This window comes from Pleurodeles waltl, chromosome 1_1 (assembly GCF_031143425.1).
Source record: "Pleurodeles waltl isolate 20211129_DDA chromosome 1_1, aPleWal1.hap1.20221129, whole genome shotgun sequence".
Classification (NCBI taxonomy): Eukaryota; Metazoa; Chordata; class Amphibia; order Caudata; family Salamandridae; genus Pleurodeles; species Pleurodeles waltl.
Window position 1 is genome coordinate 364,527,926 of NC_090436.1, and position 27,183 is coordinate 364,555,108.

Consider the following 27,183-nt stretch of genomic DNA (forward strand, 5'->3'; position numbering starts at 1 on the left):
AACAGGCGCTTCAACGCTGTTGCAGCAATTGGAGCCGCAGCATCATCCCTCAATGCAGCGCCGCTACGATGGAGGATTTCACTGCACGCCTTGATGACGACACATTGACTTTAGCAAGGAGGGCTCAATGCCACACTTCAAGGAACCTGCTTCGATGACCGCGCGGCTTGACAACAACTCATTCTCTGGTCTGCGCAGATCAGAACCGACACATCTCCTCCGCATCAGCTTTTCGACGTCAATGCAGCACTCCATTCAAAGGACTTTCCAGCGGGCTCTGCCTGAGTCCTGTAGCTGGCCTGCTCTTCATCACAGTTTGCCTGAATTTTGGATTTACCCTAGTCTAGTGCCTCTTCAAGTAACCTTTTAGCGCTTTTGACTTCTAAGCACTATATTGCAGTTTATAAATTCATATCTTGAGCTCTACTTATAGGATGCTTGTCATTGTGCCTTGTTTTATTCAGATACATTTTCTCTATTTTTCTAAACTGGTGTGGAGTCTTTCTGTGGTGTTTTTTTACAGAATTACTGTAATTCAAGTGTTTCACAAATACTTTACACATTGCCTCCTAAGTTAAGCCTGACTGCTCTGTGCCAAGCTACCGGAGGGTGGGCACAGGGTAATTCAGGGTAGGTATCTGACTTACCCTGTCTAGGATTTTGGTCCCTACTTGGACAGAGTGTGTACGTCTGCCAACTAGAGACCCATCTCTAACAACGAGATAGAAACTAAGTATGACTGATTGCTCAAAAGAGTGTACTCTGTAATTTCTTATTCAGAAAGTATATATAACGATCATCCTAAATTCTCCATAGAGAACTTTAAACTGCAAAAAAAAGGTTTTGGTAAATATATCTCATGTATCCTTTCCATCTGATTCATCCCATTTTTAAATAAATTATAAATACATTTCATTCACCACACATCCGCACGTTCCTGTGGGTCAGAATAAAAGCACACATATTCTCCACAAGGGGTTCCTGTATTCAGTGCTCGCAAGTGAGCTGTTTTCAAATTCAAAGTAGTGAGCCTGGGCGTGAGTATGTCAGAACGAGGAATGGAGCTTAAGAAAAGTAGCTAACTAGCAGTCAAACAGACATGAAACTCTTTTTTAAATTCTATAAATGAGGGAGAAATCTAAATTGGTCTGCTTTTATGTTTAAGATTATTGATGGGAAAGTGCACACTTACCTACTTGAATATTGGCATTATTTAATCTGAATTATATTTGAATGCCATTGTGGTATTTTTATAGACGCACTTATGTTTAACTGTGATACATATACAGAAATACTTGAATATTGGCATTATTTAATCTGAATTATATTTGAATGGCATTGTGGTATATTTTTATAGGCACCCTTATGTTTAACTGTGATACATATACTAGCTTACAAAATGTTAACAAGTGATGGAATAATAAGTAGAAGTATAGCCAATGAAGGTCCAGTTGTTTTACATTTTGAATAAATAGGTCTAACATTTTGTTCATGAGGAAAATTAATTTGGTTTTGTATTGCCAATTGCTTTTTTTGTGAGGAAATAAATGCATTCTTTTCCATTTTCCTTCTGCGCTTGAGAGGAAATGATTGATGTGGGATGAAGATGTGAGAAGGTGGTTTGAATTTCATTGTGCTACATGATGTATCTCGTAGGTGTAATATGTCATATTTCAGATAAAAGGTGAAAGGAATGCAGACTGCATTGTAATGACAATGTCCACTGCAAAAAAACTAATTGTTGTGTTAACTTTGCTAACACCAGCTTATTCCTGGAGATTGGTTCATACTAGTGTCCTTGGTTACATGACTATGTGTGCCTCTGAAAACACTGCAGGTATTATGAACAGTGAAAATGTATTTTAAATATAATGTATAATGGCCTTGTCAAATCAAGCTTGTAGTGGAAGGAGACGATCCCTAAAGGAGTATGCGCAAGCATTCCAGAAGGACAAAGAAAAGTATGGCAATACATATTTCAATTTTCCAAACCTTTGCTTAGCTCAGCAGTTCCCCACATTTAATTTAAAACATTGTGAAGCATAAACTAAGTACCAAGTTCTGTTTTAATACATCTTTCTCAGAAGTGTCTGACATCCTGGTTTGAAGGGCAGGCAGTTTAAAAGAGTATGACAATTGGACGGAAGTTCCAGATCCATCTACAATGAGGATCACCAACGACTCAACTATTAGCATTGAACACCCATTTCCCAGCATATAATGAGTTACGTTTGTATAGCTATTTATTAATGAGGCACTTCAGAGGGCGGACGCAGCCTGCCCACGCTGTGCTCTCGTAGATGCTGACTTACTGCATCTGTTGTGGGCCTGGCCGAGGCTCAATACCTACTGGACAAGCATCACTTCCAGTTTATCTGCATTTACACAGTGCCCACATCTACGTAAGTGGTTAATATGTCTCCTGGGGTTGTACCATAGACAGAAGAAACACAGGGTGACCGCCCATGCTTTAGACGAGGGCTTTATGGTGTCCAAGTGTCTTATTAAACAAAAAATGAAAATCTCCTGAACCCCCACTGTTCACAGCCCGGGAATACTCAATGCTTAACTGTGCACAAGCTGAAAGTGTAGCCTTGCACAGAGAAGACACTCAAGGGCAGAGTAAATATCCCATCGCCATTTACTGGGATACTATTGTATCTGACCTGCAGTCTAATCGAATATACAACTCTGATGACAGGATTACCAATGAGGGTAGGACCCTGGATACGTAACTGGGACTGTTGGTTACTTTTAACTCTTATCCATTGTGATGCCCCTTGTGTGCACACCTTCCGAAGTCCTCAATACTGGATACGTCTCACTGCAACCTTCAGTGATGTGACTGTGAGGAAGGGTGGTCGATAGCCAAACCGAGTGGTCTATTAAGTTGTTTTGTTAAAAAATATTTGTTTCATTACTATCAAAATGTATTTTTGCTACAACATGTTTACCATAAAGTCTCATTTAGACTCTGTCATTGCACGTTATGAGATATTTTGCACGGACCGTCGAAGGCATTGTTGTTGTACTGCATGATGTAAAACTTCAAAACTTCAATAAACAGATCCAAACAAAAAAAATAATGAAGCACTTCACAAAGTTAACTATTGATCCATAATATTATGGAAATTTCATTTGGGGCATGCAGAGAAGATATGTTTAAATCTAAAACAAAACAGCAAGGCCATGTCAACTCACAAATTGTGTCTTTTCTGCACTCAGATGCTCGCCACCATTTGCACAGGCCAAATGGCCGTAGTTTTGTTATTTTACCTGTTACAATAGTACACTGCATTATTAGGGGCCAGTTGCACTGCCTGGTTGTAACATTCAACCGCTGCTCCGTAGTTCTCTTCTTTCATGTGATTATTACCTAAAAGTTTAAATGAAGGCAAAAAGGTTTGACGTGGTTTAATTCTGAATAAAACCAAAACTCAAATGTGAGATGCTCCCACCACCTATTTCCTCACAACAAATGGCCTGATTCACAAAGGTTAACTTACGCTTTTTCAGTATTCACAAAACTGCATTTTAATAGTACATAAGGCCCATTCTATATTTGTATGTCCAGATTCTCTGTACTCAAAAACTTACCATTAAAATGCAGTATTGTGAATACTATAAAAGCATAAACCTACACAAATGTGTAAATTTACTGATGAATCCAAGATAACCACAGACAAAAGTAAGTTTCTTTAAGGCAGAGTCCCCAACTTTGCTTGTTCCTTCACTTGACAAAATGCAACCCCTCATCAATGTTCTAAAACTAGCTTCATGACAACATTCAAATTAGAGGAAGGAACAACACATCTCAGGTGAAGAAGGTGAGGGTTTTCTAGGATGGATAAATGCAAGATTAGAACATACCATTTCGTATTGGATTACAAAATTTACCTTTGTGAATCGGACCTCAACAGTGGTAAAACATGAGTTGCATTTATATATTGCAAAGGGTATACCACAAATCAAAAATTTCTGCTGCTTATACAGCATTATACAATTTTGTAGCAGTAATTATCCAAACTAGAATGAAAGTCTACACGAATGAGTCATTGAAGGTATTTTACAGAAGAGTGGCTGGACAAGCAGGGTACACAATTGCCTAACCCTTTGTCTCACACTAACATCTTAAACATAATTCGGGGTTAGATTTGAAATTGTAAAGCCCAGCTTTACAATACCCCAGAGTAATGGTTTAAAGGGAGGTGCCAAATGCTCAAAATATGTATTTGGTTGCTGTATGAGGGACAGACGGATATATGGATAAGGGGGCTGGAATTTCTTCACAATTTTATTTTTTTCATTTTTACAGATTGTTAAAGAAAAATGATATGCGTGTATGTCCATGGTCTGGTGCAATATGCTGTAGATATCACATAAGAGTGGATGTTTCTTCGGTCTCCTTTCTATAGACGCCTTCTCCTAGATTATGCCATCTTGGAGTCCGCTACGACGCAACTCTCCTGAGTTGCATCGGCTCATCAGCTTCCTCCCGGGGCGTCCACCACTCCATGCTCCAGGTCTCGGGATCTCCCTCTGTGTCAGTAGCGTCCTTGGCAGTGTTGGGTGTTTCTCCCTCGGTTTGGAGACTTCCTCCCTCCAGACTCTCAGTCTCTCCCTCGCTTTACTTCCTTCTGGTGACAGCATCCTTTTCTCTGCCTCCGGGCTCCCATGATTGGCTCTTCTCTTGTGTAGTCCTGCCTCCCTGTTAAAAAATACAGTGGTCCCTTTTAGGCGTCAATATTCGGAGAAACTTTCCTGGTTTAACACCTTCTTCTCCTTTTTCACAAGTGTTCCGGATGGTATGGTGCTCGGCGCTGCATTTACGGGCACGTTTGTGAGGTAAGTAGGGGGCCTCTGGGCCTGATTTCTCACAGTTGCCCAGGTGGCTTGAAGGTCATTTTACAGAGATGCACCTGAAGGGTTCAAGGAGTTACGCGGAACAATGGGTTCCTCTGCAGCTCGACCTGCTGAAGGTGATCATGGATATTGGCAAACACTGTTATTGAGCCAAGACAAGAAATTTACAAATCCAGCTCTGTTGCTGTGGTGCAGCGGTATCATGGGGCTATGTTTAGAACCCTGCATGGAAAGGTGTCATGGGGCTAGGTTTAAAACTCTGCATGGAGGACTGGTGCCTTTCCTGCATACAGTGGGCCTCTCCATGGTTGATTGGCCACACTATTGACCTGTTCTTTAGTAATACAGCTGATTTAACTTCCATGCCACCTCTTCCTTTGGTTTGGTCTGATCATTCTCTAATAACACTTAACCTTACGACCTCCATCATTTGTACATCCCATCCAACCACAAAGCAATCTTACAGTCGCTGGCACAAACTTAGGGCAAGCGATTGGACCAAAGCCCTTGAAAAGCTGAAACCATCCTTCACTGACCAAACTACCGGGCTTGCAGAGACGTTTAATGGTTGGATCACTAAAACTTTAGATACAGTACTCCCTTCCTCGACAAAAGCAAGGTGCTGCCATAATAAATGTGCTCCTTGGTTTACCCCTCACCTCCACTTACTAAAGAAAGACTGTAAGCGGTTGGAAAGAAGATGGAGAAAATCTTAAAATGCCTTGTTAAAAAGGGGAATATAGGAACACAATTAGACATTTCCATTCAGAAATTAAGTTAGCTCAGGCTACTTATTACACGTCAAAAATTGAACAAGCTTCTAACTCCGCTAAGGAGATCTTTCAAATACTCACAGAGGTGTCACAGCCTAATACGCATAGTGAGCTCCTGGATGCCTCCCAAGAACACAGTAACAATCTAGCGCTTTTCTTCCAACAAAAGATAGCAGATATCTATTTGGCTCTCTCTGGAAATCCATACCACCTCTCCAATCCCACAGGTCAGCACATATCACAAAAGATTTCCCTTTCACATTTTTCTCTCCTTACTGAAGAACTGGTCTCTAATTAATTAGCCACACTGAAATCGGGCTCCCCCCTTGACCCAGCCCCTTCTTATGTACCTGCTCTGGGTGCCTCTGTTATCATTCCGGCACTCTCCAGCACTCTCTGAACTCCTCCCTTATTGGGAGTTTTGTTCCAGATCACTGGAAACATGCCATAATTAAGCCTCTACTGAAAAAGCCACATCTTGATGCAGCCCTCCTGAATAACTATAGGCCCATCTCCTTGTTGCCAGCAGTGTCTAAAATAATAGAAATGCATGTGAACACCCAGCTTTCAGGCTTCCTTGAAAATAACAGCCTTCTCCATGCCACACAAATGGGTTTCAGGTTGCTACATAGCACAGAATCAGCACTGTTAGCGATAACAGAAGAGGCCAGAAGGCTACTTGACCAAGGTGGTGTGACAGCCATCAGTTGATCATGGCATACTACTTTTGAGAATGGCAGAGCTCGGAATTACAGGCAGTGCCCTGGGATGCCTCTCCTCCTTTATTAAGGGGAGGACCTTTCAGGGACTGGACCAATCTTTTCTACCTAATTGCTTATCCTTCAACTGTGGGGCCCCCCAGGGTTCTTACCTCCGCCCCACGTTGTTCAATATATATATATATATATTTATATATGTCCCCATTGGTAAAGATTGTGAAACCTTACTGTCTCTTAATAGTATCGTATGCAGACGACACTCAGCTGGTATTCTCATTCTCCATTAATCCCAGAACCGAGTGCTCAACTCTTACACCATGCTTACAGGCAGTGACCAGATGGATGTCAGAATGCACACTTAAGTTAAATGAAGACAAAACCGAAATAATGGTATTGGGGCATCGTCCCAGTTTGACGATGCATTCCTCCATCTTCGACCCCATAAGGAATTTGCCTCCCCTAAAGAGAATACTAAGAGCCCAGAACTCTGGCTGGACTCGTGACTTACGATGGATCATCATGTAAAAAAGATCTCTGCAAGTTGTTTCAGTCTGCTGAGGCTTTTGAGGAAAGTCTTCAGAATCCTGTCATTTGCAGCTAAAAGACTTAGGCCCTCATTACAACCCTGGCGGTCGGTGTAGAAGTGGCTGTAATACCGGCAACAGGCCGGCGGAAAAAAAATTGAATTACAAGCATGGTGGTTACCGCCATGCAAAACCGCCACTTCTACACTGTGACCGCCGGGGTGGTAACGACCGCTGGGCTGGAGACTTCGGTCTCCAGCCTGGCAGCCGTCACTAGACCGCCGGTGGTATCAGGACCCCGCATACCAGCTCCCCATCACCAGAACACCGCCACGCCGAATCCTGGGACGTGATTCGGTGGGCAGTGTTCTGGTGATGTGGCGGTGGAGCAGCCTCCACTTCACTGCCGACCGCCAGTATGGCTGCTGGCGGCTCTCCATCCGAAAAAGGGCAGAGGGCTGCCAGCAGTCATATTACGCTGGGCAGGAGAACACCTGCACTGGCGGTCTTCGGCCCGGCGGAACCTCTGCAGTCTTGGTAAAAGACCGCTGAGGTCCAAATTTTGGCCTTATTGTTCAGGCCCTTATTATTTCCCGGCTTGACTACGGTAACACACTATACCCTGGCTCTCCAAAGGAAACTGCAGGTGGTTCAGAATGCCTCTGCAAGGCTTCTCCTAGACGTACCTAGATATATGTCTGTCAAAGAGACTATCTCCTCTCTTCACTGTCTTCCTGTGGCACAGTGTATCAAGTTCAAAGCTCTGTGTTATATTCACAGGTCCTTACACAACAGAGATCCCTCTTTGCTAAGACCATTAGCCTCTTTTTATATGCCTTATAGGCAGCTCAGATCTTCATCGGCTGCATTAGTTAGACTTCCAGTTGTAAAAAAAAAATAGATGGGGTGGAACGTCTATGGCCTATTTAGGAAGTTAATTATGGAATTCCCTACTCCTCATCCTTCGGCTGACCACCCATGAGCTTTCCTTTCAGCGACTGCTTAAAACTTGGCTATTTAGAGCATAACCTTCAGACTTTATCTTGAAGGTCCGCATTCAGCGCTGGGAGGCCCTCAGGTAGCCATGCACTTTATAAATCCCTATAACATAACATGTGTTAGCAGCCGTTTACACCACTATGGCTGGGACATAAGGAAGGCTCCTAAGGGGGTCCATATGTCTCGTGGCCGGGAGTTTACTGGCATCAATTCCCAGTAAGCTATTAATTGTTCCCAGCAGTGCACAACATCACTTAGCCACGCCCTGCATCAGGGTATCTCTTTCTTCCCCCACCACATTGCCACCCTGTGCTTGGCCAGCACCAATAGCAGCCCCACAAGTTTCCTTTGATCAGGGGGTGCCTCCTTGACATATCCCATGAGGGCAATCTTGGGGGAATGCGGCAGTTCGAGCCCGACCATCTCCCCAATCGCACTCAGCACCTCTGTCTAGTATCCATGCATCGTGCTGCAATTTAATGCCAGGTGCCAGAAATCTGCCTCCGGCGCTATGCATCTTTCACATCTAGCATCGGACCGGACGCCCATCCTCTTAAGGTGACTCGGCGTATAGTACAATCGGTGAAGGAATTTAAAATGTATTACGCGCAATCTGTAATTAGGGGAGAGTTCTTGCATATGCGCGCAGCAATATCGCCAAACATCGTCCAGAAGGGTCTCACCTATGTCTGCTTCCCAATGGGTTCTGGCCTTGTGTGTGGCAGAGGCTACAGTCGTCTGCACGCAAACATGCAGGCCTGTGATGAGTCTGTGCAGAGACGGTGATCTGAACACCAGCTCCAGCGCGCGGCACACCGGGGGCCTCTCAGGGAAGCAGGGGGATATTGCCCGCAAAAAAGCCTTGATTCTAAGGTAAGTTAAACAATATAGCGCAGTATTGTGTGTCTCGCAAAACGCGGCTTCTGGGGAGATGAACGAGTCTCCACAGATACCAAGGCCCCAAGGTAGCCATATTCAGATCACACAGACGTTTACAAAACTGGCCTTCCTCCGATATGTGTGGGTTTATGATGTCTTGCACCGGCATCGAGGGCGCAAAGGGCTCCCCAGTCTCCGCACACTTCAGGAGCGTCCTCCAAGCCGTGCCGTACATGTAACAGTGTCGACCTCTCTTGACCTAGGTCTGGGTGGTCCACAAATCACCCCAGAGAGCCTATTAGGCCAGACTGAATCGTGTTCCGGAGCCAGTTGTGGTAAATATTTTAAGGGGTGCGACCAAAAATGTGCGAAATGGGCCTGTGCACAGTTATAGTAAAGTTCTAGATCTGGGGCCGCTAGGCCACCTAACTCAAAAGGTAGCGCCAATATTTCCCATGATATTCTGGGCTTTCCACCAGCCCAGGCCATAGCTATGAGTGAATATCTAAGCCTTTTCAAGAAGCTGGACAAGAGGAATGCTAACGAACAGGTAGAGAAATTAGGGCAAAATTACCATCTTGGCTATGGCTATGCGGCCCGCCAGATTGCCACCTTCTCTTCCAGCCATAGTTGGCTGCCCACAACTCGCCCGCCTCCCTGCTAAGCCATATACCCAGATACCGTACTGGGCCATCAGCCCAGCTTAAGGGGTATCTGGAGCAGTACTGTACCATTGCAGTCGACAGGGGGACAACAACTGACTTAGACCAGTTGATCATAATTCCAGAGATCTGACCAAAGCGTACTATGTCGACTATCAGTGAGTGGAGATGCAGCTGTGGGTCTCAAACATATAGCGCAACATCATCCGCATACATAGAGACCAGGATTGGGCGTTGTCTAAACACCAATCCCCTATGGTTGTGGTGTTGCCTCAAGTGTACTTCCAGTGGTTCCATCGCCAATGCAAATAGCAGCGGCGAGAGAGGGCATCCTTGTCGAGTGCCTCTAGCGATCGGGAAGGGTTCTGAAACCATCCCATTGATTCTCAATCTAGCAGTTGGAGCCGAGTTCAACAAGCAGATTAATTGGATGAAACTAGGACTCAACCCCACCCTAGTCAACAGGCCGAACATATACAGCCATGCGAGGGAGTCAAATGCTTTGGTGGCGTCCAGGAACACCGCCGCCACGAGTTCTTCAGGATTGATCATTCGGGACACCGCAGAAAAGGTACAGAGGTTTTACAAGGTCGAGCGACCAGACACAAACCCAGATTGATCTGGAAGCACCAAAGACAGGAGTAGGGGCTGCAGTCTAGTCGCAATCAGCTTCGCTATTATCTTATGTCTATAATTATTAGCGATAATGGCCTATATGAATCGCAACTGCACGGATCCTTGCCTGGTTTCAATGTGGTGACGATGAGGGCCTCACGCAGCGAAGGTGGGAGAGTCCCGCCCTCGAGCACCTCAGCATAAACCTCTAGTAGTTGTGGCACCAATAGATCTGCGTACTCCTTATGGAAGGCCAACATTAGTCCATCCAGCCCCGGGGTCTTATCTCCTGGCAGACTACATATAACCTGGATGACATCTTCCACCGAGAACAGTGTCCAAGTACTGCCTGTGCGAGTTCTCGAGCCAGAGCAGGCTAATGTTCTCAAGGTATTCTTTATACACTGCCGATTGCAGCCCCGTTGTTTCGGTCTATAGGGCAGAGTAGACCTGCGTGACCCCCCTCAGTGCCTGTATCGCATACTCCAGCCGAGTTGAGCAGCTCAACAACATAGTTCCCCGCCCACGGCCGTCAAAGCATGGCAGCCAGCCCTCTCGCCCTCTCCGTATCTCCTTGCCTTGGCTTCCCTTCCCAGAAAACAAACCTCATGGAGTGCCACTTCCTCAGATTGTGACAGCTTCTCTCTTATTTCAGCCAAAGGGTTGCCGGACATATCTGTAAACATTTGTTTCTCCAGAATAGCGACCTCTAAGTCTGCTAATTTGCATTGGATCTCTCTCAGCACGCCATGATTCTTGGCAAGGCATATCCCACGGATTACTACCTTGAATGCCTCACACAAGGTGCCCACTGAGGATACCGACCCCTGGTTGACAGTGAAATATTCCGCAATAGAAGTTTGAATCTCCTACGTGAAGGCTTGATCTCTAAACACGCCATGGGGCAGTCTCCACGAGAATCCGCGGCAAGGGCCCCCCGGGATCAGCAGTTCCAATATAACTGGAGAATGGTCTGACAAAGTGCGGGGCATGTGTTCAATAGACTTCGTCCAAAGCTCTACGTCTTTGGTTCCGAGCCTTCTGTCAATGACGGAGCAGCTATTATGTATGGCATAAAGCCATGCTCCTTCTCTATCCGCATCATGTTTCACCCTCCATAGATCCATCAAGGCACCCTCAGCCATAATAAGGGACAAGCAGCCTTAGCAGCTGCCACATGTTGCGGCCGAGATTGACTCTCAGAGCCCGCCTCAAAGTCCAATACTACATTAAAATCTCTTCCCCACAGCAGGGACCTGGAGCCCAAGGAGTTAATCATTTGCCATACCTCCCCAAGGAACCCTTGGTCATCAACGTCGGGACCGTAAACTGATACCAGACGAAACGGCCTGTCCTATAATGTACCCTGCAGCATAAAATAGCAGCCATGTGAGTCTGTAAGCACTTTCTCAGTACGCCACTGCAGTCCTTTTCTAAGCAGGATGGCCACCCCACTAGCATAGCTTGAATACACTGCTACTTGCCTCTCACCAATCCAACCAGCCCTCACCCTACACCCTCACATTCGCTACACCACCACCCCCTTCCATACATAAAGTGAATCAGCTGTGGGGACGGGAAGGAACAGGGAAGAAAAAACAGGGTGCAAACATCAAACCTAGTGGCTAACAGTACATCTGCCGCTCCCGGACCACCCATCCCACCCAAAAACATAAAGCATCTCAAAACCACAACCAAATGATTTGAACTCATCCAACGGGGTGCTGGCATGACCATCAGACTTCCCAACCAGTATGGGTAGGTGAGCAGGAGAAACCGAGTAGTTCGAAGCTCAACGGGTCAGTCATCTCTGAGGTGCAATTCGCTAACGGTCCCGAAAAGGTCACAGGGCACCGTCCAAACACACAGACGCCCCTCATATGGGACTGACCTCTTCATTTGCCGGCGAACAGTCAGGGGCCATTTTTTTTCTGGAATGCTTTTTGCAAATTTTGCTGCCAGTTTCAGATCCAAGAAAAAAATTAATGTATCTTTATGTTGTACACATAGCTTAGCTAGGTAGATAAGGGAGTATTTAGCCTCAGTGTGGCTCAGGGTGAGCTTGACCGGGAGAAATGCCCAGCGGGCCACCTGCACACCAGGGGTGTAGTCTGGAAAGATGCTGAGTTCATTGTTGTTATTTATGACAGGGCGGCGATCACAGGCAAGGCGAAGGACCGTGTCTCTTTCTCTATAGTTGAGCAGGCGCAGGATGACGGTGGCAGCCGCAGACCCAGCGATCTGTGCATCCGCTCCACCACCATCACTGGAGAGAGCTCACCAGGGAAGAGCGCAAAAAGCATCGCCTCCACATAGTCTGCCAGGCACCCGGTTGATACAGGGGATCCGCGGCCTCAGCTCGCCAGCCCTCGCCATCGTTAGGGGGGGGCAGGCGGCAGCCCCAGCTCTGTTCTCTGCCACCACTGGCCCGCGCCGTGCCAAGCCTCGCCTACACATCCTCAGCGGACCACGAGCCGGCCCGCTGCTCCAGCCCACACCCCCGCAGGATTTCAGCTCAGAAAGTGCAGCAGGTTAAGCACCTCAGGAGACTGATCCGTTCAGATTAATTAAGGATTAATGCTCCTGCCCTGCAGAGCCTCACATGGTGGCGGCATATTGCAGCACAGCCAGGCCCGCCCCATCTGGGCTACCAGGCTTAAACATTTGGGCTCAGTGCATCAGAGAAAAGAAGAACATAAGAAGCAGTATATAAGAAGGCCTACAAGTCAAATGGTGAATGATGCAATTGAGAGCACAAGGCAGTTATTATGACTGCAACAGCAAGAGAAACAAAAATTTACTGAAGGGGTATTAAGTGAAAGTACTACTTTGGACTGACTGCAAGAAGAAAGAATCACAGAAGTGCTGGCCCCAAAAGTGTTCTGTCCAGGGTAATTACTTTACCATTAGAAATGATTATGCAAAGGTGTGCAATACGAAAGGCAAGGGCAGCCTAAGAGAGGAGTATGTGTTCATGCCACATTGGGAGGTTAAAGACCATTGTACCTTTGGTAACTGGTTAAAAATCAAACCAGGAAATGCCTTCATTTGTTTGGGGGGGGACTGGACTATGCACCAGTTGCTGTGTTTAGCTGCTGTCAAGACACGCTACTGGAGTGGCTCCATAGTAATTAGGTAGAAGCATATAGCTGGCAACAAGGAGCTGATGAAGTAAGGTACAACTATTAAAAAAGGAAGAAGGGCAATGCTGAGGACAAATATATGACACTGCTGACTAACAGCAGGATTCAGTATGGGAACCATGCTTATAGGGCCTTTTTGGAATGGGCTTTTAGAATGAGGTGTGTGTTAAACTAAGTGCTTCACTAAGTAGAAGATTTACTTTTTTGTCCGGAGTTTGCTGGGGTAGTGTGAAGCCTTAGTTTGTAGACATGGAAAATGGAGTATTAGTTGCAAATCTAAAGTATCTAGGTACAGAAAGGAACTGGATTGTAATGGTGTCCAGACTTATCCAGAAAAATTGCCAACCCTAGTAGATCCCTTGAGTAGTCTAAGGACATGAAGAATTCAGAAATGAGTAACATGTAGCAGTCATTGGGAACACTTTACCTTTGCATGCTAAGTGATATATTCATAAAGACCTTTGTTCATAAAATAATAACTTCATCACATGATGAGGATGAAAGAGGGCTGGTGGCCGAGACGGATAACATGGTGGACATGTCTTTCTAACGCTCAATCTTCCTACCTGCCAACTGCCACTTTACAAGACCTCCAGTGTTCCGGGACAATGGACTAACGCTCTCCATCCTCTGCCAAGATGCCCCCTTGATCCCGGTGAGCAACCTTCGTCATTTGGGGGCTGCCCATGGGCGTGCTACTGGATATCTTGCCTTTGGGCCTTTTGTCGCTGTCAGTGAGGTGCGAAGACTCACACTCACGCTTTCTTTGATTTATGCCGGCTCCCGCTCCCCTGAAGCTTCACAACTGCGCTCTTGCAGGGAGTTGATGGTGATGGTGTGCACCCAACTGAACGTCTGGCTGCTGTCCAACATCTATTGCCCACACTGTGCCCTCCCCACCCCAATCGGCACCCGTATCGGAGCATGTAGGGGATTCAGATAGCTGCCCCTGCGTCCTGACGGCTACTGGTGAAACACAGGCTGGGCAGAAATGCACAGACCCGACTTCCCCAAGGGACCCCGTCTTTACTGCTGGCGACCCGGGCCCATTACGCTCCTCCTGAACTACGCCTTACACGACCCTGAAGAACCTAGTGGAGATTTCCACGGTACCAGCGTCACAGGAGGTTTTATCTGCCTCTTCATCTAGGCAGCGACATCTGGGGCCTCCCCTTCATAACTGTTGTCCTCCCTGAGCCTCCCCCAGGTGGAGACTGACCACGTACTGCCTGCCTCGGTGATCGGACTGGGGCACACAGGTTGAGCACATGGAGCAACGGCAGTCCTAGCTGGGCATCTCAGGCGGCACTACAGGAGTAAGCAAACGGTGTCTAACAGAGCGCCAGGGTCTTATCCCTCAAGGTGATCGCCAGGTGAGTGCTGCTGTTTTAGGCGAGCGGGCCTATACCCCTCACTTTTGGACTCCTCTTTTCCCCAGAAAGCACTGGGCGAGGTACTAGAAGGTGCTGACTCGTGCTACCGTGGAAGGGAGGCCCCCACATCAGCACCATAACCGAAGCCCGTGGCGGTGCCTGACACAGCCACAGCTTGCACACCCAGTCCAGAATATCAGAGCGCAGAGCCCACCCTTCTCTGCTCAACGATCCCTCTGCTCTCCCCTATTTGCAGCTGCAATACACTGGCCAGTGGGAAATCCATAGAGAACTGTCCTGAACTGCACCACCTGAGTGCCCAATCCTGCGGAGCTCAAAACTTTGTCTGCTGGTTACTATCACCTAGGAACCCTCCCAGATACTCCGCTTATCTCCAGCTTGACTAGCACTCCCTACCCAGACAGTGTACGATTAGTCCACCATGTGATGACAGTGATCGTGCTCCACGTCCCGGCCCCTATCAATGCTGGGACAGGCGCCCAAGGGCCCCAGCAACCTTCCTCCCATCGACAACACCTCTCCATATCTGCTAAATTGGATAAGGTGCTAGAGGCCATAGAACAGTCTCGACCCTTTATGGAAGCCAGGTTCGACTCGCTAATGACAGAGCTGGGCTTTCTGGGCGATCACCAGCGCAAGCTAGTGGACAAAGTGGTGACTAGCAAAAAGACACTGACTGCTCTACAGCCCCTGACAGCTGACCACCAAGCAACAATCCACAATCTAAAAGACAGAGTGGCACAACCGGAGGATAAAGCTGATGAGTTAGAGGGCCGGTCCTGCAGGAGTAATATACGCATCCTAGCGCTCCTCGAGGGGATGGAGGGTAGAGTCGCACTCAAATATTTAGAAACCTGGCTCACATCCTTTACCCCAGCCACTGAATCCTGTCTTCTACTCCCTGGAGCGGGCTCACCGCCAGGGGCACCCCCCATGCAACCCAATGTTAGCCAAACTACTGCACTTCAAAGCCAGGAACGCCATCCTTCAGGTGACCAGATGGGTGGGGGGATCCTCTGCGAGTGGACGGCCCTACCATTATGCTTTTCCCAGAACATACACAGTGGTGCAGCACCAACGCTCCTCCCTCTTCAAAGTAAAAAAGCAATAGCGCCAATTAGGTATGCAGTACTCCCTATTATATTCGGCCCACCTCAAAATAATAAGAGATGGCGCAACTACCTTCTTCGCAAACCACCAGGAAGCATGAGACTGGATTGAGCGCCACCGAAGCACAATGCCACCTAAGCGCTTCCAGCCCTCTCCCGCCCCGTCTACCTCCAAGGGTCGTCGCCTGGGTAAACTGACCCCACAGTCTTCGGCTTGTTCATCAACATCCATGTTGCCAAACCTTGAACAGATCATTGCGGACCACAGGAGCGCCCTACAAGCGTCAGCAGAGCTGGAACCCATCCCCGATCCCACTAGCGATGGAATGGATCACGCATTTTCTCATCAGATGAAGACCCGCCACCCCCCAGTAACACGTAGATGGCAGACACCTTAATATAGGTCCACTCTCCTCAGGGCCAACCCCGCTCATTGAAGCCCAACATGTTGACTAACATTCCTTTCCCACACTCCTCCTTCCCTTTCCCTCCCCTTTCCCCTCCTCTCCCTTCATCCCCCCCCACTGTGCAGTTATGGCATCTGGCTGGTGTGGTTCTGGAGGGGGGGGATTGAGTCAGGGGGAGGGGGGCCACAGGGTTCCTACCATTTTCACGAGCACCGTGTCCACTCTTGGACACCCCCACTTGCCCCCCCCCCCAGAACACTGGTGTAGATCCATACCCCAGTTTAGACGTGTCACCTGCTGTGACAGGTCCCCCGAGTTGCGTTTAGTTCACCCCCACATTTGGCTGATACTCCTCCACATCTGCATATGCAGCCGCTACCCCACCTCAACACCCTTATAGGGTGCCTCCACTCCCTCAATATTAAGCCCCTCCGAATTCAACCCCACTCTGCCCAACTTAGCTTGTTGTTGCCCTATAAGGAACATGTTATCATTGTATACCTCAAGACATTACAGGCACCCTGTATACTCCCATCCAGTGTGCATGGAATCTGCCTCAAAGTCATCTGGACCCTCGTGCTATGGTAATAGCTTTCTGTGTGTTCTCATTCTCCTCGTTTGTAATTGCAAATAGAAAACTCAATAAAATATATTTAAAAAAATGATGAGGACCAAAGAGAGCACCTGAGTGCCTATTGATAGGGAGGGTCTCAGGGAGGGTCTCAATGTAATGTCTGTTTGATTGGTAGAGCAAAGGACATAGTGGCAAGATGACACTTATTCTGACCCAACAGATTTTGGACTTTTCTGGGCACAGAGGGCAAACAGTTCACAGAACAATGAACAGACCATTAGTTTGCCAATGGACAAGTGTGTTTCTGGCATGGTAGTCCTGCACAAAAAGGGTGTTGATTCACAAGGACAATAACAATGGTGGTTGTTCTTACTTTACAGATGGCCAGACATTACTGGGTGTTCTGGCCTTTGAACAAACCTGTCTTCTTATATCTGTGGTGGAATATACAACTTACAGATAAGCAGCTCCAGAGTTGGAGAACAAAGTTCAAGACAGACACTCTTGTCCACACAGGTCAGTTCACTCGGTAATCGTGTCATATTAGGAAAGGACCTTTCATTGCTATGCAAATTAATTCAATATTATCTACTTACTTACACTGAATGTTTTTCTTGGTAAACAATTTTGTCTTGGCAACGCTAGAGCATGGCAATGCCTTGAAGTAGTGCCCTCAGTATTCGTGCTAGGTATGTTTCAATTAATGGAAAATACTATTTTGCTAGTATTCAGCCCGAGGAAATATGATCATGTCACAGAAGCTTGACAGAGGCATCAGGGCTGCAGCCTTCCAAAGTATCTTTTGTAAAGTCCGATGTACTGCTCAAAGGAGAATGTATCTTGAGAGCTTTTTCCCTGTTGGGAAACGTAGACCTTATAGTCCATCCCCCTCTCTTCCTATGACATACAATCTTTTTATTTTAAGTTCCTATATTCAAAATCTATCCTGTGGGTGGACAAGCCTTTTCTGTGAACTATGAACTTTCTTCTGCTGTAAATATGACTGCTGTCTGACCTCTCCAAGGATTTAAAATATTGATTTTTCTTCGGATGCCTTCCTTGTTATTGCTTTACCTGTCACATCCATCTTTCTAGCCTCAGTTTCTTGAAGTCTGTTGATGAACATGTGCTTTATAAATATACAGCAAAAGAACGGATGATGGACGTAATGCTAAACAATGCAAACATTCACCCCCAGTCACAAAGATCTGGGTTTAATCTATCATTTTTTGGACCACCACACCACCCCAGTTTGGTTCCAGCCATATGCACATCAGCCTTGACCCTGGTCCCCATGGGAACTGTCCAGCCCAAACTGCCAAGCCAGGTCCTCCCTGGACTGGAAACAAGCATCCTGGGACCGGTTTCCGGGTATCACCATTCATCAGACAGGCTAGCTTGAATCCAGTGACGCTCTTTCTTGTGGATACTTTATCAATCTGCAGATTCCTCTCTTTGGAATATTTCTCAGGCCCCAGAATGGATCTGCAGAATTTTGTAGCAGTGATCCTGTGTGCTGCCAAGTAGTGTTGTGTGACTCCAAGTTGGCTCCCAACCACCCCAGAAATGACAGAGCAGAACCGTATAAAAGCACCATCCCTCATTGCTGATGACAGTCTCTTATCTTTCCATTCTGCAACCTCAGACGCAGAGCATGAACAATTTTTGGGTACAATGTGCACACTACTAACATGGAACCTTTTAAATGTTAAAAACAGAGAACGTCACAGAACAGGGAAGAGAAAGAGAAGTGAGAGGGATCTGCAGTTAGGCAGATGATCCGCCAAAAACAGCATTACAGAAGGTAAGTAACTTGTTCTGATTGACACGTCTAAACACAGATTTCTCATCATAGAATAAATAGCAACGCAGTACCCCCCGAAGGAGGGGAGTCTAGAGTGGGCTCAGACCAAAAAGCCTTGCAGAACTGAGTGAGCGAGGTGTTCTTCCTGCCAGAGCTGGCTTTCAAGGCAGTAATACTTTGTGAGCATATTCACTGATGCCCATGGCAGAGCCTGGCACTTATCAAGAACAGATATTCCTTGAGCCAACACAGTGGTAGCAGCCTTAACGCTGCAGGAATGGGCTCTCAGACCTTCTGGGGGCTACTTCTAGGCCAATACAAAGCAGATCTTAATGCAGAGTACTATTCATCTCAAAAAGGTCTTCTTCTACACAGTCTTACTTTTCTTTGCTTCGGACAAATCCACAAAAATCTGATCTTCCACTTGATTATTGTTGGTGTAATCAGTGTAAATGGTTAAAACCCTTTTGGGGGGTCCAGCCACTGGAGTCTCACCTCCTTTATAGAATGGTGAGGAGAAACAACGAATGCTGGTAGAGTGATAAAGAGTTTGTTCATGGAAGTTTTCACCCAAAGGTTTCTCGGGGCATTCATGATGGCTGAACTAGTTGGGAGGAAAAAAAGAGGGGACCTCTATACAAGAGGTTCTGGGTTGTATTGGTGCAAGCCAATGCATGCAGTTTGGTAAGCGATGCCAAAGCTCCCCAAAGAGGAGGAATACTTGGATTACCCTTGGGAGATGAGGGTTGTGCCAGAAGGTGATTATTTGGGTCTTTAGGCACAGACAGTGCAGACCAGAGGCTATGCATACACTAGAAATGAGCCTGAAAGAGGATTTATGTACAGGATTTGATAAAAAATTTAAGGAGTGAGAGGAATATAGGGAGCACATCCCTTTAGTATAGGCACAGTCACAAAGATAGCTATCATAACGATGCCTATCAGTCAAATCATGAGTGTGGGAAGGTGGAGATCAAAGGGTTCTAGGGCTGGGGCTGCCTGGTAAATGTGTGGAAGGGGGAAATAAATAATTGAGTGCATCCATAGACTAGATAGAAGAAGAAAAGTGTAGATTTACAGCGATTCCAAAGGGAAGTCGGCCAGTATGCATGCAGAGAGGAGGGTAATCAGGAAGCAGCACGGTTAGAGCTTTAGTGTTGCTGTAGTAATATTGTTTATGTAGGAATGAGCTAAGGGTAGTCACTGCCAATTCACAAACTACTAATTATTCACTCTCAGAAGAATAACATGGTTGAACACTGATGTGTTATGGATAAGAGGTGTTGGTAGAGGTCTGAGCGAGATTAGGAAATACTGGCCAAGCATACTCCTGGAATGGCCTTATGTATTGGAGAGACAAGCATAACTGTGGGGAGACAGGTTACAGTGAATGGTAAAAGGATGAAGGTGTCTAGGGAGATAGAAAGGTACTGAGGGAGTTGGGTATATCTTCATTTGGTTATAAGGATTTTGTGAGATGCGGCTCAGAGTTGTTTAAGTAGGTTGGTGATGCATCTATCATTCTTAGAAACATAAAGATATGTCACAACAATTCTTGAAGTGATAGCCATCCTAATGAGAGCTGAAAGTGTCAACAGAGGGAAGATGGGAAAATTACACCATTTGAGGTGAGATTTTTCTGCTGTTGAAATGATCACTACAAAAAAGGAATGTGTTGTTTGGAAGTTAAAGGAGAAAAGCCTAGGGAGAAAGGACCTTCTTGTTGACAGGCAGAGAAGCCAGTGCAACGAGGCATGACCATAAGGTTGAAAACTAAAAGCTGGTGGTGTGATTGAGTAGTCGTTAAAATAGTGGCTTTGGTGTTAGAGGGTTGTTCTTGGGTGGGGCTAAAGAGCAAGTTCGTTTGTAAAGCTAGGGACAGCAGTCAAAGGGTTTGAGGTGGTAGTTGTATTTATGTATTAGGCCAGTGCTTCCCAAACGTTTTAGAACCACAACACAATTTTTAGAATGACAAACTTTCACAACCCTCCTAGCTTTAATGAACATTAGGCGATCGATTTTCCAACGTAACTAAAGCGTTGAGATAGCCACTAAATTTGCACAGACATACTGTTTTACTGCTAAAACTATAAAGCACACAAATGATAATGTGTGGTAATCGGATTTCAGTGAATATTTTGCATTTGTGCATCACCGAGTAAAGTTTCTTGATTTATATATAAAATCTCTGTTTCATGACTCTTCAGAATTACAACAAAATATGGTTCATTTTTGCTTTCCTAACTGCTGACTGTGTACAGTTCATTTACAGGCCTTTACATTTTGTTTTAGGTTACAAAAAATTTATCCTACAGATTTTCCTTAGACATTCTCTGTACCACAGCAACACAGTCACATAATTCACCTTACTTTTCTTTCTATGACAACAAAGTGAGAGGAGTTTGTAAACGGAAATCCACATGATTCAAAATAAGCAGCAATTTGTCAGAACACATAATCTGACATTTGACCTCTGTCTTTGAATTGCAGCAACTGTGACAAGATAAATACAGAATTTAAAGGCATTTTTATTGCTTGGACTTTCGGGACCCACCAAAAATCAGCTTGCGACCCGACCCGCAGTTTAAATTACACTGCTCAGTGGGCATCTTAGTTTATCATTAGTACTTAGTTTGTTATTTTGAAGCATTGCATGTTTCTCCAATCGAGGCAATCTTTCACACAAAATGTGCATCTATGTTGAACACACCATTCAAGCAAGGGAAACAATGGTTTGGGAGTGTCGCAAGTTCCATTTGCAGATGCCTATGAAAATTCCCTGGAAGTACACCTCACCCCATTCTGATATATTTGTAAACCTGCTCAGGCTTAGTGCTGCTTCAGATATGAAGACTACCCTATTGAAATGTGCAGCTGAAATATAGTAACCTCTTTAGTAACCCTGACCAGAGATGCTGAGCACAGCACTGAGATGTGTAATAGGGAGAGGTTGCACTTGAGAAGAAGACTATTGGTTTATGAGGTTTATTGCCGATTATGAAAGACCAAATACATTACAAAGGGTCCAGGATTGGAATGGATGCTGCTAATACATACCATAGGGATCTAAGCACTCCTTAATTCTTCCACCACTGTTGTACATAGAAAGATAAAAACTAAAAAACATGCACACTAAGAAACATTGACACTTTAATGTTTGTGATTTGGTACTAATCAGTGAACAATACAAAAATTAAACAGGAAATCAAGCTATTCAAAGTGGTCACACAACTGTTACAATAAAACATATGGTTCTGTTCATTTCCCAAATACACATGAATAGTGTTGCACATATCCTTAGTCACCAGTGTTACCTTCATCCTTTAGTTGGACGGCTTTTTCTGGATCTTCACACAAAGAAGGCTTGTTGCTCTGTAAAATAAATATTTATAAACTGGACACAAATTTTACAAACAAATTTAAAAGTTGGCCAGATTTTCTAAAGACTTCCAAATATACAAGCATGACTTGTGCCAACACACTTGTGCATAGCACACAATCTAGTCATTTGTTTATGTATTTCTTCTGTGTTTGAAAGAGAAAATGCTTTAAAAAGCAGGCATATTGTGATACAAAACTCAGTCACGCAATTTAGGTGGCTAAAAAAACAAAAGAGATGAGGTCTGGAATTGACAGGTGACAAACAAGAGGTTAACAACAGAGTAGAATACAGCTATAAAAAAACTTTCAGGGATAGTAATTGAGTGATGACATAGAAAAAGTTGCCAACTGCGAACATAATGAGCCTTAGTGAGACTTCAGTTTAGAAAGGTTTGGATTTTAAATTGGTCTTGAAAACTGTATGGAAGGAAAGGCCCTTATATCAACTGGGAAGGGTGTACAGGTACCAGACACCTAATAAGCGAATGGCTGGATACAGGATGCCAGGTTATGCAGAGATAGTCAGTTAAGGTTAGCAGCACAATGCCAAAGCAGGAAATTAGATTGTCGGTGAGGTAGAGTGGGAATATGTTGTGGATCACCTCTATACCACAGTGAGCATCTGTAAATGTGCACAAATACATATATGAAAATTCACTAAATTAAGAGCTCCGATGTGATTTAATACTTTCCTGTAGGAACTGGAGGATTTTCCATTACCACCAATCTTTAAAAAGATGCTCATGGTCCTTAGCAAAAGCAGGTAATAACCTATTATTTGTTGGGAAACCTTCCAAAAGAGTTTATCACCTGACTACCAATTCACCGTGCCCAGAAAGATAACCTACCCATCTTGGGTTGATATTTCGCATTATTTAGTAAAGAACAAAACCTTGACACCCTCCTGGTTAGCATGCAGTTGCTAAAAAAGAACTCCAAATACCCCCTTCACACTTTGCACATAATTTAATAAAACATTATATTAGTACCAAGCATGCAAGGCTCTCTATGCAGACATTGAATTGGAATAGTCCTAGAAAGTAAACTGATTAGATCACAACAGAACCTCCGGCATCACCTCCCTGTGAAATTCATTTAGCATTTCAAGAGGAAATAAACATCTTCCTACTCCTAGAGGAAACTCTATATGTAAAGCACAATGCTCAGACAGAATGTCCTCCTCTGAAGGAATATAATTAACTAGTACAACAATCTTGTGTATCGTCTGAAGTGTTGTGGGAAATTCATTAAAAACCACAGAGTGCTTTCTGTATGTCATACCTCTCTCCTGCGCAGCTGCATCGAGCAGGACTCCGGTCCACCCTCTACTGCCCTAGGTGCTCTGAGGGACCTGCAGACGTCTTTCACATGGGGGATGTCCCCGAATTGTACAATACTGGAAGAAGTTATTTCTAGAGCTTCATGCAGTGCCAGGGTGGGGGCAAAAACTGTCTCTGGTGCTGGTCTTTCTGGGAGTAATGGAGGGAGCAGACGGTTTCATGGGAAGATAGGACCTTTACGGGAACTGCACTGATGATGGCAAAACGAGACATTGCAGTTAATTGGAATTCATCCAGTACACCGTCCCTTCTGAAGTGGAGGCAGAGGGTTGATTGATGTGCAAGACAGGAAAAAACAGTCTACGAGGTGAGGGGATGCCCTTTCAAATATGCAAAGGTGTGGGGGAAACAGTTGGTCTCCCACCATGAACATCCAGGAATACAGGGTACTTGGTGTCAGAGATAATGGGCTAACATTGTATCTAGGGGTTGCACCTAGAGATATATAGTTACCTGTATGTCATGAATTCCATTTTGCAGAAATTGTGTGTCTTTCCTTGTGTTTCCTTTCCCTTAAAAAAAAAAATATAAAAAGTGTTTATAAAAAAACACCCAAAAAATGCAGAGTGACTTCTCAGCAGATGTTATGTGGATTTGTAAAGCACACTATCACCAGCGAGAGCATCCTGGCACTGAGCAGATATGTGTACCTGGTCCTGCCTATGGTGGGGTGGATAAATGGAAATGCTTCAGCTTCCTGCTAAATTCAAGAAGAGAGGAGAAGGCCCCGATGTGCAGAGGGATACTGTCTTAGACTTTAACTGTGATGTAAGAGGATGACTGTCCTCCTGATATGGTTTTGTCTATGCGTGGTATGTGTGTGAATAGGAGTCCTGTGGAGCGAAAGTGTCTAGGTGGTTAATGGAAGGAGATGCAACTGTTCAGTTAGGTGGGGCCTAAGTTGTGTAGTGCCTTGAAGGTGTCTGTGAGGATAATGAAATGAGTGTGTTTGTGTGTCAAGAGCTAGTGGAGCTCCCAGAGATGTGGTGGGATGTGAGTTCTGTATGGGAGTTTGAGGATCAGTGTGGCTGACGAGTTCTGTATGGTTTGTAATCTTCTAGTGAGTTGCTTTGTGATACTGGCATACAGGGTGTTCCCACAGTCCAACTTGCTTGTGACTAGGGCATTAGTGAAAGTTTTTATAGTGTTGCTTGGCACCAGTTGAAGATCTTCTTCAACATCTTCAGGGTGTTGGAACAGGATGCAGTGATGCTGTTGACTCGAGCGATTAGGTCGGGTTTGCTGTTCCAGATTATTCCAAGGTTCCTAGCGTGGGTGATGGGTGTGGATCTCAGTTCGGCCAGCCACCAGTTTGAGACTCACGGTGCAGCGTTCTTGGCGAAGATCATGACTTCTGTATTGTTGGTGTTAAACTTGACACAGCTGGTTTTCATCCAGTTAACAACTTTGCACATACAGGAGGTGTACTTGTTTCTTATGTAGGAGGTCTTGTTCAAGAGGGAGACTATGAGTTGCCTGGCACCATGTTGGAAAGGATATTGATGTCATGTGCACGGATCATGTTGGGCAGAGGAATCATATATGCATTGAAGAGGGTGCGGCTGAGCGATGAACCTTAATACTCCACAATGGGTTGGGGCCTTCCTAGGAGTTAGGTGCCAGGCTGACACTTTCTGTTCTATCCGTTAACAAGGAGCATATTCAGCGTAGAACAGGTCCTTGGAAGCCAATCACATGCAAGCGCTTGATGACTATGAGGAGATCATGTCAAATGCTGCAAAGAGGTCCAGAAATATGAGGGGGGCTATGTCTCCTCTGTCAAGAACCATGAGGATGTAATCTGAGGTGACGATGAGTGCTGTTTATGCTTCCGTCTTTGCAATGTACATTTTTCCAATTCCAGTGAAACAGAGAAATCCATCATTTATTTATTTTGAGTTATTGAGTGCGGGCCAGATCCAATGAGTAGCAGAGCTCTTTAAATAGACCAAGTTTCATGATCAATAAATGTATAAAAGAAAGCACTAATACATTAGAAGACAAAGCTAGAAGACAATGTATAGCATACCCATGGTAAGTTAAAAGAAACAGAGATTGTACTGCCTATAATATATACACAAGTCAAGCACAGTAGTTATATCCATTGGTCAACAGAGCTGGTGACAATCAAATAGTCACTTTCTACATACACATCACAAAAGGATGTGGCTTTGGAACAAACGTTTTCTTGGATGGGTTTGAACTTATAGCAGGTGAGTACGGAGCTCCAGACCACAGGCGCACTCCTTCAGAAGGATTGCTACAATGTATTTTTTCTATCCGCAGGATGGAATTTCAAGACGAAGTATTGTGCTGACAGCCAAAGATGGCCAGGTCATGGCATACATCAGTGATGTCCAACCTTATTAACAGGGGGCCAGACTACATCATTTTTGGTTGCTCGTGGGCCACGATAGCGAGTGAGCCCAACTCTAGCTAGGAGGGCTTGGGAAAGACAGGTTTTTACCTAGACAAAAAAATGACATTAAAAGTGGCAAATGGTATGATTTCCAGTCACATGCACCAGTGAAAGATCAAAAATAAAAAGTTACTTACCTTCGGTAATGCTCTTTGTGGTGGAAACTATAGCTAAACACATATTCCTCACTTTAGAATATCCCCAGCCACTAGACAGGATCTGGAGATTCCTTCATAGTAGCGCTCCTGAATGCCACAGGGTGGTATCTCGCAGCTCCACGTTGGGTCCATACTGCCCCGGAATGGATGGAGCAAAGCCTCACATAAGCGCCGCTCCTGCAAGCTGACATCAGTTTCCTATCTTCATACTTTCCACGCACTCAAACGTGTAGCACCTATAATTGTTGGTTACAGTTTGCTTAATACTAACTTATGATCCTTTTCGATATTGAAATGAGACAATTCCACAGAGCGGGATGTGGGAGGACAGTGAGGAATCTCCGGTTAGGTAGAGTATCTACAAGAAAAGGTGTTACTGAAGGTAGGTAACTTGTTCTGCTAATGGATACTTCTAACCTGAGATTCCTCATCATAGAAATTATACCAAATCAGCATCTCCCCAGGTGAAGTACCCTTTGAGTGGCTAGGACCATCACATCTGGCTGGCGATGCAGTTCTACTTCTTGAACGTATGCACTGCCGGCAGAGGTTATGAACAAGAACTTTGTGTGCCAATGCACTGATAGCAACCTTAGCCCTGGTGGAACAGGCCCACAGACCTCCAGGAGGCTGCTTCTAGACCAGTGCTTAGCAGATCTTAATGTAGAGAACTATCCACCTTGACAAGATACTCTTATGCACCACCTTCCCTTTCTTCACTCCAAAGAACCCTACAAAAAGATGATCATCCACTTGAAGGTCCTATGTACGACCAATGTAAAAGCTTAAAGCCCTTTTAGAATTCATGTCTCTCTTACTCTTCCAAGATCTGAGAGGCAGCAAGAAAGCTGGTAGCGTTGTGAACTGCCAAATGTGGAAGGGAGTCACAATTTTCAGTATGAGGCCTTCTGAGTCGTCAACACCAACTGGTCCAGGAAAATGGTGGTGTAAGGTGGTTGAACTCAAAGTTCCTAAAGTTCACTCATGTGAAAGATGACAGAACCGCTGTGAGAAAGATAGACTTCAAGGTAAGGATATGTAGCAAGCAGCTATTCAGCAGCTCAAAAGGTTAGCACAAAAGAAATGTCAAGACCATGTTACAGTCCCAATGAACCTTATCAAAACAGGTAATTTGAATAAGGACAGTTGGTCTGGTAAATGTAGAAAGTCCTGACAAATAACCTTTTATAGTGCCCACTGTAAGGTCTTGGTGAGCTAAAGAGAAGACCACCAAAAGGACATATCAAAAGCTTCACCCAAAAGAGGTAGTGTTGAAAACACTACACCAGGTTACAAATTTATCCTAAAGCCTAGCATAAAAGGATTTTGTGGAAAGGCGCCTGGCAGCAAGGATGACATCTACCACCTCAGATGGCAAATCAAATGCAGTGTTTTGGTGCCACTAAATCTTTACACATGT

At 45.2% G+C, this 27,183-nt stretch overlaps 1 protein-coding gene across 1 annotated transcript in view; it reads right to left on the bottom strand.

Moving 5' to 3' along the window:
* The window catches only part of SGTB (small glutamine rich tetratricopeptide repeat co-chaperone beta), a 169,058-nt gene that overhangs the window by 98,102 nt on the left and 43,773 nt on the right, over positions 1 to 27,183 (bottom strand). Inside the window, exons 4-5 of the mRNA XM_069222839.1 lie at positions 21,780 to 21,837; positions 3,277 to 3,376 (exon numbers count right to left, since the gene is read on the bottom strand). Coding sequence (XP_069078940.1) covers positions 3,277 to 3,376; positions 21,780 to 21,837 — 158 coding nt within the window. The remainder of the gene's footprint in view (positions 1 to 3,276; positions 3,377 to 21,779; positions 21,838 to 27,183) is intronic.